The sequence below is a fragment of the Melanerpes formicivorus genome, unplaced genomic scaffold (genome assembly GCF_026170545.1).
Source record: "Melanerpes formicivorus ecotype bairdi unplaced genomic scaffold, bMelFor1.0.p_v2 SCAF_59, whole genome shotgun sequence".
Taxonomy (NCBI): domain Eukaryota; kingdom Metazoa; phylum Chordata; class Aves; order Piciformes; family Picidae; genus Melanerpes; species Melanerpes formicivorus.
The window spans coordinates 3693305-3713916 of record NW_027142411.1 but is presented as its reverse complement, the minus strand read 5'-3'; the positions used below and the strand labels follow the sequence as shown (position 1 = coordinate 3713916).

At 51.7% G+C, this 20612-nt stretch overlaps 1 protein-coding gene across 4 annotated transcripts in view; it reads right to left on the bottom strand.

Moving 5' to 3' along the window:
• LOC137452865 (transcription initiation factor TFIID subunit 4-like) overlaps positions 1-20298 on the bottom strand; it is a 124089-nt gene extending 103791 nt beyond the window's left edge. For 3 of the 4 annotated variants that reach the window (XR_010990180.1, XM_068161675.1, XM_068161676.1), the window contains exons 1-7: positions 19149-20298; positions 13168-13340; positions 5837-5971; positions 5194-5421; positions 4262-4384; positions 2996-3085; positions 800-1057 (exon numbers count right to left, since the gene is read on the bottom strand). Coding sequence is in view for 3 of the 4 variants with exons in the window: in XM_068161675.1 (XP_068017776.1) it covers positions 800-1057; positions 2996-3085; positions 4262-4384; positions 5194-5421; positions 5837-5971; positions 13168-13340; positions 19149-20298 (2157 nt within the window). In the remaining variant the exon portion in view is untranslated. The remainder of the gene's footprint in view (positions 1-799; positions 1058-2995; positions 3086-4261; positions 4385-5193; positions 5422-5836; positions 5972-13167; positions 13341-19148) is intronic. The other variant, XM_068161677.1, reaches the window with a different exon arrangement.
• Between the last annotated feature and the right edge of the window lie 314 nt (positions 20299-20612).

Genomic DNA, 20612 nt, shown 5'->3' with positions numbered 1-20612 from the left:
TCCCAGACAGAAAATCCATGCTCACTGAAGGATGGTACAGTTACACTCATCTCAGTTCAGAGTCAGGCATTCAGCTGCCAGGAAGTATTTGGAAGGTTCAAGAAACATGGCTCAGACACTGCTACTTTCACTGAAGTACTTTGCTCCCACAAACACAGAAACCACAGACACAGAAACTCTTACATCTTGGCCTGAAGGATGACAATGCCTGGATAAACTCAAAGCCTTGTGAAAACCCTGAACCTCTTTTAATTACAACTGTAAGCAGCCATGCAAGAGCCTACAGAACAGGGGGATAAATTCACCACACTATCAGGGAGTAGGTGGCTGCAGAGTTGCCTTTTTCACAGTGCCTTTGAAATGAGTAAGTCTAAGCCCAGAATCCTCCAGAACAAGGCCACCTTTCAGTACCTAACAAAGCGTGGCACCATTTCCAAACAGAACACGCTGCTCCAGTGCCATGTGTAGAGGAGCTCACAACGAGGGAAGAGCTCTGATGCAGACGGAACTACGCAAAGCAAAGCAGCACACCTCGCCTGCGAGTCTCGCAAACTGTTTGGTCTATGCTTGTAATTAACTCCAGCTCCATTGTGCCCAGCTAACAGTCACTGCACTCCAGACAAAGAGGCCAAGAGCAGCCTTTCCTAAACTGATGTCATCTCAAGTAATGGTTGAGCATACATGTGAACTGCCACGAGGTATCACACAATAGGATACAAACAGACAAACAAGCTGTGATAAAACCAGGCTGAGAACTGCTACTCGGTTTGTTAGCTCTCTGGCACACCACAGTACCTACCAGCTGAGAACTCTGATTTGACTGTACCACCTTAACCTGAGGAGGCTGCACTGTATTTGATACAGAGACTGTGCAAATGTTGTTTGGTTGCCTTATTCCTATTGTCTGCGTGGTGACAACAGAGGAAACGCTTCCGGAGGCGGACTGAGGTATAACTTGTGAGAGCTTGGTTTGCTGAAGCGACTGCTGAGACGGCTGTCCTTGCAAAACGGAGTGCTGACTGTTCAGTAAAGATTGTCTCAATGCAGGGAGGCTTTTCTGGAAACAAAACAGAGTTTGTCAGGTATCAGATTTAGCAGGATGACAAAAACCTCTTTGCTGTTTGCAGCAACAATTGAAAGAACGCAGCCTTCTTCCTCGGTTTGCTCTCTGTCTACCTGTCCAACAGCAGCCAGACTGAATGCATTCTGCAAGAGGGGAACTTCAGTTTACCTTGTTAATAAGCCTGCCATTTGAATTTAGCAACCCTGAAGGTTTTCATGTGCCCTAGTTCCATGGTAGCAGTAAAATGCAACACTCTCCTCCTCCAGACTACCTAGAACTCGTAGCTTAGATCTTTGGCAGGGCGAAGCATGGAAACAGGAACAGCAGAACAGTAGGAATAATCCTGTTCCCATTGCATGCTAGAAGTAAGCTGCACCAATTTGCTTCCCCTGACATGCCTCCAGTACCTAGAACATGATGATTTAACTGCTGGTGCCCTACAGCAAGAGCTGTTTGCTGTATGATTACTGACCTAATGTATTCTGACTGGATTAGGGAAGTCTGCTATTGGATGCTTCATGTTCAGACCAGTTCAGCCAAACAGATAGCTCTGAAAGGCTACACTCTACCTGCACCAATAAACTTTTCACTTTTCAAATGGCAGTGGGGTTCTTTGAAGTGCTCCCCCCAGGCAGCTGCAGGGTGCAAGTGTTTATTAGCCCAAGCTCCAGTTCTTTCTCAACTTTTAGTATTTACCTAAAAACTTTAAAGCCTGGTGCCAAGTACAGGCTTCAAAGACAGAAACGAGTCAAAACCGATCACGAAATGACTGCAGTATAAAGGCAGGAAAAGGCAGGAGGAGGGGTTAATGATAACCTGAATAAAACAGAAGCAGAAGAAGAGAGTTCTGCAGAAAAGTTCCAGGGAGAGAGGGAAGAGGAAATCTGCCCTAAACTGAGAGGTTTTGGAGTAGAACAAAAATGCTTTTAAAGTTCCAGCTGAGATTTTGTCGGGGCGTGCTGGAAGACACGCTGCATGCTCTCCAGAGCCTGGCATATGGAAGCCATTGCAGCTAATGTAAAATAGCCAACTGTAAGTCACATTTACCTCCATGTATACTGGCTTAGGACCCAACCATCAACCCTCCTGGCACTGCACTAGAATCTCTGCTCTAGATTAGTTCCAGATTCCAGGCAGGATCAGCTCAGCAGTTGTTGCAGGAGCATTAACCTGTTCAGCTTTCCGCACTCGCTGAAAGCTAGCAGCAACTCACACGGAGATTGCAGACAGAGTATGGAGAGGGCTGGTTCAGTTACTTGAAGCACTCTACAGAAACAGCCTGGGGCTCTCCCAAATGTGGATGCTGTCCTTCCTCCCCAGAATGTCTTATCACAGAGAGGTCTGGGCATTGGAACAGCACTGCCATGCTGCAGGAGCTGTAACACCAGGGATCTGCTAACACTGCAACACCACAAATTCTGCAGCGTTAAAGAACATCTGTAGGAGTCTTGATTACTACAGAATAGCCAACAGACTTTCCAAACTAGACAGTAACTGCTTTTTCACACAAACCTGCTTACTGCCATGTCCTAGATCAGGACTACTTGAGCAGCACATTCCAGATCAGCTCTGGACATCAATTAAGTTGTTTCTTTAAAAGCTACACTGAGGCCCCAAGCATGCAAGGCCTCCCCCCTGCAGCAGCCCCATTTCTTACCATTCCCTCAGCCTGTCAGGAGCACTCAGCTGCAGCACACAGCCACAGCTCCCAGCCCCAACAGCAGTAAGCAGCCCCTTGGTGGCTTGCCAGAGATGGGGCCTGCATGGGACCTACAGCCAAGAAGATTTTGGCAGAAATTGGCAGCTTGAAATAAAAGCTGGGTAGTCTTGCCCTAGATAGGGGCAGGTAACTCCATTTTAAATGTATAGTCTGAAAGGTCATGTATTAACATTTGCATTGCAATAAAGGTACCCAGACAGAATCCACATTACCTTAAGGAAAGGAACAAGATATGGCTGAGGAGATGATTTCAGTTCTGACTGAAGGCGGCCTGTAAATTCTTCTGGATCAATCTTTGCATCCTTCAGGGGTAAGGAAAAGAAAGCATCAACAACCCAGTTCAGCTGCTGGCTGTGTGGGCTTTTTCCCCCCCAGACAATATCCTTGTATGTATCTCTGGCTAAAACAGGCTCCCCTAGCAAGAACAACTTTGAAAGCTCAAGGCCCTCAGCTCCCCTGTACCTACAGAAGAGTTCTGTCCACAGGTGCTTTACACACCTCATGTGCCACTCAAGTCAGGGAGTTCCCCTGGGGAAGTACAGTTGGGAACACAGCGAGATTCCCCCAACTCAAGCCTTCTTTGGCATTCCATTCTCTTGCTACCATTTTTTCAGGGAAACAATAGCTAAGCCCTTTCTCTTTCTTGGCTCTGCTTGTCTGCTTTCTTTTGTGCCATAGAAGCCATGGTTGCTATGGCAGGAGCAGTGTCTGGAAGGGTCTTCCCATCAAGGTGGTGCTGCTCATCCCGGCTACAAAGTGATGGAAGGTTTGCAGGAGTTCAGTGCTGCCTGGCCTCTACAACCTGCCTCACTTCTTCCACAGGGAAGGCCTGCCCCAGGCTCTCAGATGGCAAGGTCAGGCTATCCCAGAGCAGCCACATTCCTTTGGTGGTTCAGCCCAGGGATGGCTGCAGCCTCAGCCAAGCCCCAGGTTTGGCCTTGAGCCACATACTGAGAAGAGAGAAGGAAGGGTCAAGGGAGAAGCTAATGAACTGATCATCTGGAGAATGGCCTTCTCTTCCAGCTGGACCCTTCACACATCCCCAGTAAGACTGAAGGAGCGAGTTTCTTCTTCCTTGGCATTTCTGGTACTGAAACACTGGAGATGAGTGCCATGGGCTGAGCCTTGAAGGGGCTGCACTCTTGCTTGAAAAACAGACAAAGCAGAAGTGCAGGCAAAGCAAAATGGGATTCCTCCTAACCTCAGCACACACTCCCTGGAACATGCCTTGCACTGCAGGCTACAGCAGACTTTTGCCAGACCCAAGGACTCTGTCTAGCTGGAAAATAACTTTGCCTCCTGAAATCCACTTGCATTAAGGCTCCATGGAGGGGCACCTGCAGAACTCAGTGGACTGTTTGCATTGTAATGCAGCCCAACTCCTTTCCTTTTCATTACAGCACAGAAAGCAGAATTGTTAAGATCACACACAAACAGCAAGCTGAACAGACAACTGACAAAGGGAGCTCAATATTTACCAACAAATCTTGAACCAGAGCTTTCACATTGCGGGAGGTCTCTGGAGATGGCGAGTTATGAGAAGCAAGTTTTATAAGGGTAGCTAAAAAGTTTTTGCATTTTTTCACATTCTCTTGCATTTCCTGCAAAAGCCAAAGAGAACAGGCCTCAGATTCATGCCATTATCCATTTGAGATAGTGCATCACTGCAGAGGGGGAAAATGCTGCAGCTGCTCTGGCTTGAAAGGCACCTGCAGCTTATTGCTGCTGATTACCCAACCTGAGCTTCACTTCCTCCTGTAACTGAGCATCACACCTCAAGGGTACTACCCCAAAAAATTCTGATGACTGCTTTACAATCTGTTTTATACAATCCAGCTAGAAATAACCCTAGGGAAGAGAAGCACCAACCCTTTCTTGGAGCTGCACTCTCCTTTCACACCACTCCCCCAGCCATCCTCATTTGTTCAGTTATTGATTCAGTTTGGGGCTGTACAAAGTGGCTACAGTAGTAAAATCCAACCAGGAAAGAGTATCTTCAAGCATCTTCATATCCATTATTTTCTCCCTCAGCAGGAAAACAGATGCTTTACTTGTTTTCAAGCCACTACTCTCCTGTGGGGTGACTACTCCAAGAGACAGGCACATCACCCTTCAGAGTAACCACGGTCTCGAGGCCCAGCAGGATGATGATGACCAAGTCTGAAGGCCCTGATTACGCTGTCTACAGGAACAGGCTAGTTCTTTCCTGACACCATGGCATGGCAGGATGGGGAAAGCTGACCACAAGTGCTCTTCCCTCTCAGAATCTCTAGCTGAAATGAGAGGGAGGGCTTCCTACTTGTAAAGAATTTGGAAGAGTGCTTGTGTGAAGAGCAAGTTCTGCTTCTGAACAGACTGGGAAGCTCACCAAGCGCCCAGAAAAGCCAGCACCTGCTATTGTAAAGCTTACCTGTGATACTACTGTAGTCCCAGGTAGAGGAGAGCTTGGTATGACCTGGGGCTGTGCCGGTACTTGTGCTGCTGTGTGAGGAGGAAGCGGCAGGCGAGGCTGACCCTGGCTTTGCGCGGAAGCTTGCGTCTGCCCAGCAGTCACGAGGGCGGGCTGCTGGGGGGCTGGCGTCCCAGTTGCTACTGTTGTCTTAAATACATTTTGAGCACTCGTTGTAGCTACTGAGACCTATTAACATTTCACATTTAAAGACAGGTAATGATCTCATTCTCCTCCTTTTACTCAACCAAAGCTCTTGAATGCCTGACAAGAGGAATTTGTTTCCTTCCAAACAGACCTTCCCTGACAAAATAAAACCATTGACTTGGCTTGCTTAGTACAACCCTGATTTCACCACCCTGGACTGAAGCGTGGAAGTCCTGTACTTTAGCCATACCACTCCACTTTTCTTATTCTTTAGGAAAGAGGAGAACAGAAGCTCTGGGCTAACACTCAGCACCTCCATAACATTCTTAATTCTGGGGGTGGGGCCGTGATAAAAGCAAACAGGTGAACATTAACATTCCCTTTCTAACCAGCAGGGGATCACAACAAACAGCCTTCTCTTCACCTAGCTTTTGCTTTTTGTGTGCTCACTACTCACTGTGGAGTGTGCAAGAAGAGAGGCTCCTGGCAGCGTGGCAGCAGACGTAGCACTGACCGGGGCCGGAGTCGACTGCACAACTTTGGCTTGCACAGGGAGTCCCAGGCGGACGGTAGAGGTGGCTACAGAGGTTGGCTGTTGAGAAAGGAGAGAAAGCATTTTAATTCCCTTCCTCCTTAGTTACTGACCTCCAGGGCTTTTTAACAGCAGTGATTACACAGATAATCATGATTAATGCTGGCAAATGGCCACAGAGTAGTATGCTCTTAAATACAGAGTTGCATGTGATGCAGACAGGAGCTTTGTCTTCCACGTTAACATTTCTCCTCCAAGCTCTCTCTCACACAGCTGTGTGGACAAGGTTAGGAAAAACACAGGATGTGACCTGCAAAAAACCTGACAGTACCTTGATTTCTCAGTTCAGCTGCAATATTTACACATCAGAATTCACCAGTGCTAAGCTTAGGGATATTGAAGAGAAATTCTTGACAGTGAGGGTGGGGAGACACTGGGACAAGCTGCCCAGGGAGGCTGAGGATGTCCCCTGCCTGGAGGTGTTCAAGGCCAGGCTGGATGAGGCCTTGAGCAGCCTGGGCTGCTGGAAGGTGTCCCTGTCCATGGCAGGGGGTTGGAGCTGGATGACCTTCAAGGTCCCTTCCAACCCAACCCATTCTGTGGTTCTACAAATGCTTGAGTTCACAATTGCCAGTAACACACATTCGACCTTTGATAATTTACTGGCCCACTCTGCTGCCCCCCACACCACACCACACCTCCCCCATTTGTTTTTTAAGAGAAAATCAATCTGAAGGGAAAAAATAATAAATCACAAAGCAGAAAAATATTTTCAAGGTAATTTCAGACTAAATGATACAGAAGTTAACTTGCACAGAAATGCAGTCTAAGCACCTGGAAAATCCTTGTCATGGGCTGCACACCCTGTAACCACACAGCAGCTGGAATGCTGAGTGCAGCCCAAGGAGCCTGGCTGGCTTGCAGCCTTTTGCTCTGAATGTGTCACATGCAGCAAACAGAGGAATTGGGGTTTGGAGTTTCAGAGACTTCATCTCTCACCACCATAAAAAGAGGAGGATTTGGGGATACAAAATGCCTCCAGGGAAGCTGATTTCTCTCAGTTCTACAGGAATGTAAATACCATCACAGCAAAGATAAATCACCCAGCAGGGCAGTTAGGATAAAAAGAGAAGGATTCACTATCAAAAGTGGAGGCCCCACTGGTCTCCTACAACTTGGGTGTATCAAGCTTTGCATTCGAAGCCATGGCTAGAGAAGAGAGCTTTTCTGAGGGGATGGAGTGACAAATCCTGGGCAATACTGTCTGCTCACAAGGTAAAACTCATCTCCCTTGATTTGCATTTCCATTTAGATGCCTCTATAATTAGTATGTGTATAAAGAAAGGCTTATGTCAGATCCCTACACTATTACACCAAATACTTCTTCAAGGACCCTCCAGTGTACAGCAGCAATCTGCCAAAGCAGCAGAGGCCCAGGCAGGCATTCAAATCCCCAAGCACTCCTCATCTACTGGTTATCAATCTGCTGTATCTGGGGGGAAAGGAAAACCACAGAACTCTACCTGACATCTGAACACCACCTTTGTTTTCTCTGGACAGCTTTCAAGCTTTTGACTAGGGCTGTCTTCCACACTGAGACAGCCTAGAGGCACTGCACAGCATCACCACAAGTGAGCAGAATTGTCTGGGTTTTTAGAAGGAGGATCACAGAAGCTTTGCCTCTTTCCAAACACCATACCTTTTGTCCTCCACTCTAAAGAAAATCACTTCCTTCATTCCCTTCAAACACTGGCTGAATGAAAACATATTTACCTCATCAATGCTTGCCATTTTAAAGCATTCAAACTCTGTCTTCTCCATTTGCTTATCATCAGGGTTTCCAAGCTACACACACAGCACGCAGTGCTGCTGAGAGTTTCCAAAGGCAGTGCATAACCAGGCAAGCTCACAGCTATAAAAGGCTAGGGGGTGGAAGGGATCACTGGAGATCACCCACTCCAACCCCTCTGCCAAGGCAAGGTCACCTCCAGGAGGTGGCACAGGACCACATCCAGGTGGGTTCTGCACGTCTCCCGAGAAGGAGACTCCACCACCTCTCTGGAGAGCCTGCTCCAGGGCTCTGTCACCCTCCCAGTGCAGGAGTCCCTCCTGAAGAGAAAAACTTCTGGGAGCTACCTGGTTCCAAGAAAGGTCTGCAGCCAGAAATGCACAAATACAGCCTTACAAAATCAAGCCAGAGGGCAGCACACTGTGGCAGCAAATCCGTGGCAGCTGCTCTGGGCTTTACTTTTGCACGATGGGACCACCAGCACCACCTCCTGATGGGCACTCAGGCACCAGCAGCACCACCTCCTGATGGGCACTCAGGCACCAGCAGCACCACCTCCTGATTGATGGGCACTCAGGCACCAGCAGCACCACCTCCTGATGGGCACTCAGGCACCAGCAGCACCACCTCCTGATTGATGGGCACTCAGGCACCAGCAGCACCACCTCCTGATGGGCACTCAGGCACCAGCAGCACCACCTCCTGATGGGCACTCAGGCACCAGCAGCACCACCTCCTGATGGGCACTCAGGCACCACCAGCACCACCTCCTGATGGGCACTCGGGCACCACCAGCACCACCTCCTGATGGGCACCCCTCAGGCACCACCAGCACCACCTCCTGATGGGCACTCAGGCACCAGCAGCACCACCTCCTGATGGGCACCCCTCAGGCACCACCAGCACCACCTCCTGATGGGCACTCAGGCACCACCAGCACCACCTCCTGATGGGCACCCCTCAGGCACCACCAGCACCACCTCCTGATGGGCACTCAGGCACCACCAGCACCACCTCCTGATGGGCACCCCTCAGGCACCACCAGCACCACCTCCTGATGGGCACTCAGGCACCACCAGCACCACCTCCTGATGGGCACTCAGGCACCACCAGCACCACCTCCTGATGGGCACCCCTCAGGCACCAGCAGCACCACCTCCTGATGGGCACCCCTCAGGCACCACCAGCACCACCTTCCTGTTAGGGTGTAGCACTCCTCAGCACCAAACTCTGCCTTCTGAGCTTCAAATACTGTCAAAATTTGGAGAGCTCATGGAGAAACTTCATCTGCCTCCTGCCTGCCTCTCAATCCTCCTGGCTGTGGTTCATCTAGAACATGCACTTCAGCACCAGATGCAGAGCAATTTGTATGTCAAGGATGTGGTTTTCCTCTCTGTGGTACAAACACAGTCCAGCTGGGCAGAGGTACCAATCCTCCACAGTCCTGACATTTGCACACAGCTGCAGAAAATGACTGCAGGCAGAATCTCCAAGAGTCAGCCAAGAGGGGCAGAGCCTTCGCTGCCACCACGCTCTGGGACACCACAGAATCACTGGAGCCAAGTGTCAGAACTCAGAGCAGGAACACACTGCTGTGCTCCTCATACTTGTGACATCCCTTTGGGGCTTACAAACGAGAACAACAACAGGGGAGGAAGGCACAGGACTGGGAGCAATTAGACAAGGCAGGCAGAAGAGCTCCAAAGAGAACCTTCATAAACCAGGGGCTCCAAGCCCTACCTCTGAGGTCTCAGCATCCTGGTGGGGGAAGCTGACACCTACAGAATCCATTGCCAAAGCACTTTCTCACTCCCTGGAGAAGTGGCTGCTCCATCTATGATCACTAGGATTCATCCAAATAATCTGGTGGATAAAAAGAAGGTGAATTTTGGTGCTACAATTAGATTCTGCTCCTGCCTCAGCTGCTCAGTGCTTGTGCTGCATGCAAATACAGATTACCTGTTGTGATCAATACTCTCACACCATGGGAGTGCCCAGGAGGAGGAGATGGGCCTTTGTGAGCAGCAGTGGTCACAGCTGCAACTGAAGACAAATCAAACTGAACAAAACCCAGCCAAGCCAGGCAGCATTTGAACTGTGATGTTCAGAATGGAGGTGATGAGGCTCTGCTCTCCAGCCCTCCAAGAGGCTGAACAATGCCCTCCCCTGCACTGTCTGGGAAGTTGGTGTAGGCACAGGCCTCACAAAAACCTGCCTGGTTATTAATTCCCACTTCAGAGAGGGGCTTGTGGAGTGTGCAGCAAATAAGCCTCAAGCAACCCACAGCCTGGTGGAGACAAACACTCCACAATTCTTCCTGAACTCAGTGTCCAGCTCAGCACTGGGGAGATAGCAGTGAGCAGTGTGTGGCTATGCAGCAGGAGGCACACGGGAGCCACGACTGGGCTGGGCAGCAGCCTTCTCCACAGCACTGGCTGCAGGTTTCAGTTCATGGCCTTGCTAATGCTGGACTGCTTCCTAAGCACTTTTAAAAGAGATGTTAGTGTGATGGAAATGGAAACAGTTGCATCTGGAAGCACTGAGAGCTCATTATCTGCTCATTCAGAGGAGATCCACTCACCCTGCAAGAAAGGAAGCAAAATGGGTTTGTGGTTAAAGCAGACTTCAGAGTGCATCCTTCTGACTCTCTCTGACCTCCTAAGCTACCTGCTCTGCCAACTCTGATGTCTGCACACCACCACCAAAAGAAATCATGGAATCCTAGAATGCCTTAGCTTGGAAGGGACCTCAGAGCTCATCTGCCCCAACCTCCCCACCATGCCCAGGGACACCTCTCAACTACACTCAGCTGCTCAAGGCCTCATCCAGCCTGGCCTTCAACACCCCCAGGGAGAAGACAGCCACAGCCTCCCTGGGCAGCCTGTGCCAGAGTCTCAGCACCCTCCTGCTGAAGAACTTCTTCCTCAGCTCCAGTCTAACCCTGCTCTGCCTCAGCTCCAAACCATTCCCCCTTGGCCTGTCTGCAGACACCCTCAGGACAAGTCCCTCTGCAGCCTTCCTGGAGGATCCCTTCAGGTCCTGGCAGGCAGCTCTAAGGCCTGCCCAGAATCTTCTCTTCTCCAGGCTGAACACCCCCAGCTCCCTCAGCCCAGTACAGAGCAGCTTATTTGACAGCAGTGGGGATGTGCCTCAGACAACAACAAAGTTTCATCAGTTGTAAGCAAATTTCTGCAAAAAGTAGGCAAAGCATTTTCCAGAGAAGCAGGAAGGGTGTGACAAACAGGGGAGGGAAAAATCAAAGAGAAAAGAATTGCCCAAACTGCAAGGCAACATAAACCCTCCCCAAGCACAGCACAGTACCAGAACTATCTGAGATGTGAAAGGCTCTGCTTTAGCAAGGACAGCAGCCTGGGAAACAGCAGCCAAGTTCAGAGCTGCTCTCCACATCACATGAGATGGCAAAGACCAAGCTGCTGCTGCCTGCATCAAATGTATCCCACAGGAGGCATTTCCAGAGGCAGGGACTCAGCACTCTGCACAGGTTCAGAGGGCAGCTGTGGGGTCACTTCCATTTCAAAAAGCACAGTGAAGTGAAGCTTAGGAGAATCACAGGATGTTAGGGGTTGGAAGGGACCCCTGGAGATCATTCAGTCCAGATTGAACAGCAAACCAAAGAACAAACCAGTGAAGTTTGTACCATGAGATAGGACATGCTGAAGAGCAGAAGTTAGAAAAATGCCTAAAGCAAGAAGCAGTCAAGCTGGGAAAGTATCACCACTTCCCTCAGACTACCTCTGTATACACTGACTGAACTAATGCAGGGACAACCACCCCAGGGGACTGGAGCAGAAGAGTTAAGAAGCCTGTTTATGTGACTCAGGGCTTTGAGCTTGAGGAGGGCAGACTGAGACTAGAGATCAGGAAGAAATTCCTTACAGTGAGGCTGGGGAGACACTGGCACAGGCTGCCCAGGGAGGCTGTGGCTGCCCCCTCCCTAGAGGTGTTCAAGGCTGGGTTAGAGGAGGCCTTAAGCAGCCTGGGCTGGTGGGAGGTGTCCCTGCCCATGGCAGGGGGTTGGATGTGGATGATCTTCAAGGTCTCTTCCAATCCAAACCACTCCATGACTAAACATTTAGACTGAACCAAACTGCACACACAACTTCACACTGCTTTTTTCTCATCACTAAAAACACACAAAGCAACTTGCACTGGAAAACACATTTTGGCTCCCCCATGAAACAAAGAGGTGAGTAAAGCCCATTTTCAGCAGCAATCTCATGGAAGTTTTAATGTACTGAGCTTGACCTGATGTGTAAGCTCTGGTAACAGACCCTCCATAATAAACTCCTGTGGGCCAGGCTAACATTGGCTTTGCCTGTGTGTCACTCCCTCTGCACTCCTGGTGCACAGCAACACTTGACTTTTGTTGTTTTAACTTTGTAGTTACAAATGGAAACCCAGCTGGGAACTCAGATGGTAAAGAATGAGCAAGCAGAATCTGCAGGGGCATGAAAGCCATCAAGTGTACCAATGCAGACCAACAAAACAAGTGCAGCAAAGGAGAACTAGATGGCAGCACCTACCTATTTTTCATCATTTCACAAGTGCAAGCTTCAAATGAAGATAGATCTGCAGGCAAAACTGTAATGCAAGCTAAACGATCAGGGTTAAAAGCCTTCCGAGTTTGCTTATTGCCTCTGAAGAGTAGAGGAATGAAAGCAAACCCACACTTATCTCACCTGCTTCTCATGCAAGAATCCAGAACCACTGTAGATAGATACTAGACTGGAGAAGAGAAGGCTGAGAGGGGACCTTGTTAATGCCTATAAGCATCTGAGGGGTGGGTATCAAGAGGAAGAGGCCAGGCTCTTTGCAGTGGCACCCAGTAATAGGACAAGGGATAATGGATGTAAGCTAGAACCCAGGAGGTTCCACCTCAACACGAGGAGAAACCTCTTCACTGTGAGGCTGATGGAGCACTGGAGCAGGCTGTCCAGAGAGGTTGTGGAGACTCCTGCTCTGGAGACCTTCAAAGCCAATGTGGATGTGTTCCAGTGTGGCCTGCCCTTGGTGATCCTGCTTTGGCAGGGCTAGTGGAGCCGATGATCTCTGCAGGCCCCTTCCAGCCCCTGGCATTCTGTGACTCCTGAACCTCCAGCAATGCAACATGCAAGGTTGAAGCCACTGCCTTCAAGGGAAGCTAAGCTTCTCTGGATTTGTGTTGGCAGACTAGTAAGGAAAATAAAAAGAACCACTTCTCTCAAAATTCACACAGTGGTACTCAGCACAACCCAAACCCTGGCTGACACTGAGCCTTCCAGCCTCCAACGATCCCACAGCCTGAACAAAACCCTGAGGGACTCAATGGAGCCAAAGATTCCTAGGCCTCAGAGAATACAATGCATCTCAGTAAGTATTTCCTGTTTTCACAGGAGAAAACCACCCACATTTGCAAACCCATCTGAGCAGGACACAGAAAACCAAGGTGAAACCAAGGCAGACTTACCTGAGCTGTTGAGAGGCGAAAAACAGGGCCAGTGGTGGGCACTGAAAGCCTGGGTGAAATGCTGGCAGGACCCTGGCCCTGTGTTTGCACCTGAGCCTGCATCTGAGCCTGGGCTAGAGCCTGCTGAGGCACCATGACAAGCTGGCCAGCGTCCGTGCGCACCAAGACCATACCTGGGGAGAAGAGAGCACCAGTAACTACAGAGGAAAACAGGCAGGGCACAGAAGAACCACTATGGAATACAGACTGAAGGCAATGCACAGCACTGCACCTGTCATTGTGCTTGTGTAACATGAGGGCTTACTTCCAAGAGGGAAAAGAGATGAACACCACCCCCCAAACCAGCTTGGAATTCCCACAACTGCAGCTCTGGGTAACAGCGACGAAAGCAGCAGCCAGTGGTGCATGAGGATGGAGGCTGTCAGCAGCCCAGCTAGGCTCAGCAGGCTAAAGCTGGGAAGATTCACTCAAGAGTCATTCAAAGTAACTGTGATGGCAACCAGGAGCTGAGGACAGACTTCAGCATGAACACAGCAGTGACAACAAGAAGAGAGCTTCACTAACCCCACGTTTCTAGGGGATGTGAACATGCAAACATCAGGCCAGACACATCTCTGAGCTGGGAGGCACTACCTGTGGTTAGACATCAAGCAGAAAGCATTGTCCAACCCAGCTAGCCACTGCTCAGCACAGAATGGTGCAGGTGCAGCTCTTTTAGGAAAACAGGAGCTGGATTAAAACTAACAGAGTACTTAGCAAGTTCTTTCCAGCACCTTCTGCAAGTAAATGAGGCCATTTCCAGATTATTTCCTAGCAACATGCTTCACAAATGGTGACCTGCTACAACAGGGCCATCAGGTTTTGCCCTCAGTCTTCCACCAGCAGCAGGTCAGAAAAGGGAAGCCAGTGGCTAAGTCAGTCCCTGGCTGACCTGGAGCTTCCCACTTATTCAAGATGACTGCAAAGCTTGTAATGTGCTTCCCCTGGTTCACTCAGAGCCAGGCAGCAGCTCCCCAGCCAGATCACCTCCCAAGAGCTTCCAAGTTAGTTCCAGAATAGATTTGAATCATTTACCAGGGGCAGGACAGACAGGTCTGTGATCTGAACAACTTCCTGCCTGCCACTACTGGAGAAGAGGACAATGAGCATCTAGAAAGTCACTTCTGAGGGCAACAGACAACTTCTCTCTGTGGGCAAATTGCTTCCTGCAGATTTTTCAGCTGCTCAAGTGTAAATGAAGGCAAAAGCATACACCCACTTCCAGTGGTTATCCTCCCAGAGAAAGAGCACCTCAGGAAAGGGCACTGTGTGCAACATAACCTGAGGGTAAAGAAATCTGAACACTGCTCCAGCAAGGAAGTAGCTCATCTCAGAGGCAATCTGCACCAAGAAAGCCTTTCTTTCCATTCCTGACAGAAATGCACAGCCTGAGATGACCCCAGGAGTGACCTGCAGCACAAATAGAAGCCCTCACTCGGGTTGTCTTAGGTGCTCCCAGCCAACCTTCACTGCCTAAAGCACAAAGGAGCTCCATTTCTGCCAGCACAAAGCAAGGACAGGGGCAAATGAAGCTTTCAGGTTAAAAGGCTGTATATTGGGCTTGGCTGAGCTGAAGTTAGCTCTCCCCAGAGCATCTTTCTAGTGCTGTGTTTTGCAGTCCTGCAGCTGGGCACTGAGAACACACCAGGGTTTTAACCAGTGCTGAGCCAATCACCAAGGCTCTGCTTTTCCAACACCTTCCCCTCCAACAGTAGGCTGAGGGACAGGCAAGATCTTGGGAGAGGCCAGCTGGCCCAAACCAAGCAAAGAGCTCCTCCAAGCCATAGGACAGGAGCTCAGAGACAAAAGCTAAGGGAAAGAAGGCAGTGTGGGGACACTGGTTGACGGTGTGTGTCCTCCAGAGCAGCTGCTGTGTGTATTGGAGCCCTGCTGCCCAGAAGTGGCCCAGTGTCATCTGCTGCTGGGGAGCAGAGACAGATCTTTGTCAGCTCTGCTTCCACACACAGCCTTGGCTTTGCTGTGCATCCTGTTCAACTGCTTCTCTCTTAACTGGTGGACCTCTGGTTACACCTGCCCCTGTCCATCTGAGACATAGAACTGCTGTGATGGGCATCTGGCCCTCAGCTAGGGGCAAACCACCACAAGGGCATGGAGGGCTCCACAAAGGACCACATCCCAAAGCTATGGCCACAACTCTCCTTCAAAGCCTAGGGAGCAAGTTTTGAAACACAAGCTGAAAGAAACCCATAAAAGTGCTTTTGAGAAGACAATGTTTAAGGTCCATTAGCCATGCAAGCACCAATCCTCCTGGCTTGTACCTGTAGAAAACTCTCTGAGTAGATGATGCCTTTGGTTTATGCCATTCCCAAGCTACCTGGACTGCCCAGCATCAGCACACTGCACACTGCTCAAGCAGGTACCACTTTTCCCATCGTGCTGTGAGCCTTATCTAAAACTCCCCACAGGGCAGGGACTACCATGCTTCAAACCCCACAAGTGCTGTTTACACTGAACAGGTTCACAGATGTGTTGCTAACTTATTGTGAAGAATTGCAGAAGAAATACATTCATGGCAAGGACAAATCAATTGCAACAGGTGCCACAGTTTCAATGCAGGCTGCAGGAGCCACTCCTGCCACAGGTGCACACTGATGCATCCATGCATTCATTATATTCCAGTGCAGTCTGGAGGGCCTCACACCACTGAGCAAGATGCACAAATTACACTCTGATTAAGTGCTGAGATTAATTTGTCCTTCCTGTTAGCCACATAAGGAGAAAACACACCACTCTGGAGTATGAGCTGCTGAAACAGCCTGTTTAAGAGTCAAATGACATTCCTGCCTTCCAGGAGCTGACAGTATGGGAGCTTCAGAATTAGCCATACATGACCAACCCATTCAAAGAGTAAAAGCTCCCAAGTGACACTGTACTTTCAGAACACACTACCTGCAAGTCTATGCAAAGTTAGTGGATTTCAAGCTACTCAGTGGCAAAATCACATTTAAATTATAACTCTCCACAGCATTAATTCCACAACATTGGCTAAATCCTACCATAAACAGTTTGGGTTGGAAGGGACCTTGAAAGGTCACCCAGTCCAGCCCCCCTGCAGTCAGCAGGGACATCCTCTGCTGGAGCAGGTTGCTCAGTCTTGTTGAACCTCACTTTGATTATCTCCCAACCACCTGCCTGCACAACCTGTTGCAGTGTTTCACCACCTTCATGATGCAGAGCTTGTTCCTCACCTTCAATCTCAATCTGCTCTGCTCTCATTTCAAACCATTGCCCCTGCTCCTGTCCCTGCAGGCCTTTGGGAACAGTCCCTCTGCAGCCTTCCTGCAACCTCTTCAGGTACTGGAAGGCTGTTCTGAGGTCTGCCTTCTCTTCTCCAGGCTGAACACCCCCAGCTCCCTCAGCCTGTCCCCATAGCAGAGGTGCTCCAAGCCCCTGATCATTTTTGTGGCCCTCCTCTGGACCTGCTCCATCAGTTCCATGTCCTTCCTGTGCTGGGGGTCCCGTAGCTGGACACAGCACTGCAGGTGAGGTCTCAGCAGAGCAGAGGGGCAAGACTCACCTCTCATCTGCTGGCCGCACTGCTTCTGATGCAGCCCAGGCTGCCATTGGCCTTCTGGGCTGCACAGTCCCATTGCTGGCTCCTGTGCAGCTTCTCATCCCCCAGAACTCCCAAGTCCTCTTCCCCAGGGCTGCTCTCCATCTCATCATCCCCCAAACGGTGCTGATAACAAGGACTGTGCTGACCCAGGAGCAGGCCCCTACATCTGGTCTGGTTGAACCTCACGAGGTTCACCGGGGCCCACCTCTGCAGCTTGTCCAGGTCCCTCTGTCCCTCCAGTACATGGGCAGCACCACTCAGCTTGGTGCCATCTGCATATCTGCTGAGGGTGCCTCGATCTTGCTGTCCATAGAACTGACGAAGATGTTGAACAGCACTGGTCCCAGTACAGATCCTGGAGGGACACCACTTGTCACCCATCTCCATCTGGACATCAAAGCATTGAACACTACCCTCTAGATGCAATCATCCAACCAATCCCCTATCCACTGGACAGGCCTCCCATCAAACTCATACCTTTCCAGCTTAGTGAGAAGGATGTTGTTGGAGACTGTGGCAAAGGCTTTACCAAAATCCAGACAGATGGCATCTGTTGACCTTCCCTTGTCTACTGAGGTAGTTGCACCACCACAGAAAGCCACTAAGTTGGTCAGGCGGGACTTGCCCTTGGTGAAGCCATGCTGGCTGTCTCGAATCACCTCCCTGTCCTCCATATGCTTCAGCATAGCTTGCAGGAGGATCTGTTCCAAGATCTTCCCAAGCACAGAGGGGAGGCTGGCAGGGCAGGGACCTCTCTTTTACTCTTTTAATAGATGGGGCTTCACCTGACTGCCAGGGCTTTTCAGATACTGTGGAGAGTGGCCAGTTCCATCAGAACTCTGGGATGCATCTCAGCAAGTCCCATAGACTCATGTACCTTAAGGTTCCTCAGGTGGTCCTGAACATGGCCTTCCCTTACAGTGGGGGCCTCTACCCCACTGGTCCTCACTAGCCTAGTGGTCGATCAGCTCGAGAGATGGAAGAGCAAGCTTGCCAGTGAAGACTGAGGCACAGAAGTGATTGAGTACCTCAGCCTTCTCCTTGCCTGCTGACACCAGCTCTCCCTTCTCTCTCCTCAGAGGAGGTTCAGTTTAACTTTTCTTTGCCAGCTGATGTACTTGTAGAAGCCCTTTTTTGTTATTCTTTGCACCCCTTGGACCAGATTGCCCTCAAGAGCTGTTTTCCCCCTTCTCTTTGAAAATTAAGTAGCAGAACAAAATGCTGACACAAGAAACTGCAGAAACTCAATGCAAAGTTATGCTGCACATTAGCAGATCTGTGTAGTAATCATCAAACAGATTAACAAGGGCTAAAAACACTTCATAATGCCTGACCAAAAGGCAAAAGGCCTTTACAAGAGTCTGAACAGCAACCTCCTATCTGTTTCAACTTAGTCAGGTCTTCATGAAGCCACTGAGCTGTGTATGTCTGAATCACTGCATCAAATACACAACTCCTAAAAGTTCACATCAAAGCAAACTTCTACACCACCACATTTTTGCTCCATTTCACTAATAACTATCAAATATTGTAAGAAACATGATGGAAGAAGTTAGTTATTCATTCTGGACTACATCAATAGCTCCACATACTATCATGGTATTGCTACTAACAGAAAACAAGAGTCCAAACGGTAAATCACCTCCTGCATTAAGAAGGCCCAAAGCTACCAACTTTTTGCAACTTGAAAGTTTAAGTAAGGGGCCGCAGGAGCCTTCAAAACTTCAGCTGAAACAATAAGTGAAGGGATGCTGTTGGGGTTAGTTCAGCCCTGCTGAACTTATTTAGTAATTAAAGTTAAAAGAGGAGAATAAACAGGATTTAAAATGCAGCGATGGGAAGACTGCCCAGACACAGCAGAGACGGACACGATCCCATGTACTGAAACCCCAACTTTCACACTCAGCTCCACAGCTCAGGCTGCCACATCTTGCCACCCGCGGCACGGCAGAAGAGACTCTCAGAAGAAGGAAAACTTTTCAACGCCATCAGGAGGAGAGCAAAAGTTAGAGACTTCAAAAGATAGAGAAAACGACTCCTAGCTCGCAGCCCTGCTCCTTATCTCCTACATAACCGCTCACTGCACCATTACAGAGCAGCTTACCGTGCCCGCCGCTCTCTCCAAGACCGAAGAAGCAACTCATCAACCAACAATTATCATCACTGTGCATTAGCACCCGCCCGGCCCATACCAATTACATCCTCATTAAGGGCTGCCTGTTTGTCAGCCGTCGCCCTCAGACAGGTGGCTCCTCTTTTGTTCCCAGCACGTCGGGCAGCGGGAAGGCGAGAACTTCAGGCAAAAACCCACCCCGGCCAAGCGAGGAGGGTCAGAAAGAGCCCGCGGCCGCCGCGTTCCACTTACCGGGCGGGATAGTGAAGCCGGGGGGCAGCTGGATGGTGGTCTGCTGCGGCGGCCTCACGATCAGCTGCGGCGCCACGATCCTGGGGGCAGCGCCCAGCGCCGGCCTGGGCGACAGAGCCTGCGGGGCGGCGGGGGCGACGGGCAGGGCAGCGCCCGCCTTGGCGACGGCCGGGGCGCCGCTGGCCGGCTTGGGGGCAGCGGGGGCCGGCGGGGCACAGTTGACGGCCGAGCCCTGCCCCGGGGGGGCGGCCGCGCCGGCAGCCGGGCTGGCGCTGTTACTGAGTGCGTTTACTGCGGGGAGCGGGCCGTGCGCGGGCTTGGGCTGAGCTGTGGCGGCGTCGACTCTGCCGTGGCTGCTGACTGGTGGGACTGCCGCCGGCCGGCCCCCGGCGCCCTCCCCGTTGGGCGCCGCCTCGCCGGGGAGCGGCGCGGCGGCGGCGGCGGTGCCCTCCGCCGCTCCCACCGGCCCGCCGCCTCCCGCCGGGGTCCCGTTCCCCGCCGCGGCGGACGCGGCCTCTGCGCGTTGCGAAGGAGCGCCGTCGGCAGCGGGCGGGCTGCCGCCGGGGCTGGGGCTCCCCGCGTCCCGGGCAGCGGCGCCGGCACCCACATGGTTGTTGACGGGCTGGGCAGAGGCGCCGGAGGCCGGGGGGGCAGCGGGCTGCGGCGGGGCAGGGGCGGCGGGCGCGCCGGGGCTGCTGCCGCCGCTGCTGAGGAGAGCCGCTCCATGTGATTGCTGCACACTACTACTGTTTACACTCACTCCCCTCCCTGCCGCCGCCGCTGCCGCCGCCGCTGCCGCCGCCGCCGGGGGGGACGGGGACGGGAGCGGCCCCTGGGCAGGGGCTCGGCTCTCCGCGGCTCCGGGGCACCCCGCCGCCTCCTCTGTCCCGGCAGCGGGAGGAGGCACGGGATGCCCTTGCTGCTGCCGGACGGGGCTGCTGCCCCCCGCTAGGCTCCCCTGCTGCTGCTGCTGCAGCGGCTGCTGCTGCTGGGACGGAGCGGAGGTCCTGGGCTGGTGCGCCTCGGCGGAGCCCCGGCCGCCGGCCAGCTGCGATTCCAAGGAGCCCACCAGGTCGCTGACCGCCTTTTCATCCACCTCCTCGGAGAAGAGCAGCATCTCTTCCAGGGGGTCCGAGGCGCCCGCCGCCATCTTGCGCTGAGCTGGGAGCCGGCTGCGCAGCGCGCAGGCGCTCCGGCCTCTGCCGCGCACAGCATGCTGGGAGGGGCAGCTGCCTCCTCCCCCGCGGAGGGGCGGGGCCGGGCAGAGCGCGCCGCTGGCGGGGCCGCGGCTCCGGGGCCCGGCCCGGCCCGGCGCGGGCAGCTTTGGAGCGCTCCTGCCGAGCCTGGGCGACACTGTCCGGGAATAGCCTGGGCGAGGACACGAGCGTTGGTGAGTGGGAGGTAGCCCCGGCTGACTTGGGACGCTGAGGGGCGACAGTGCGTTCTGACAGGTGCCTTGGGCGT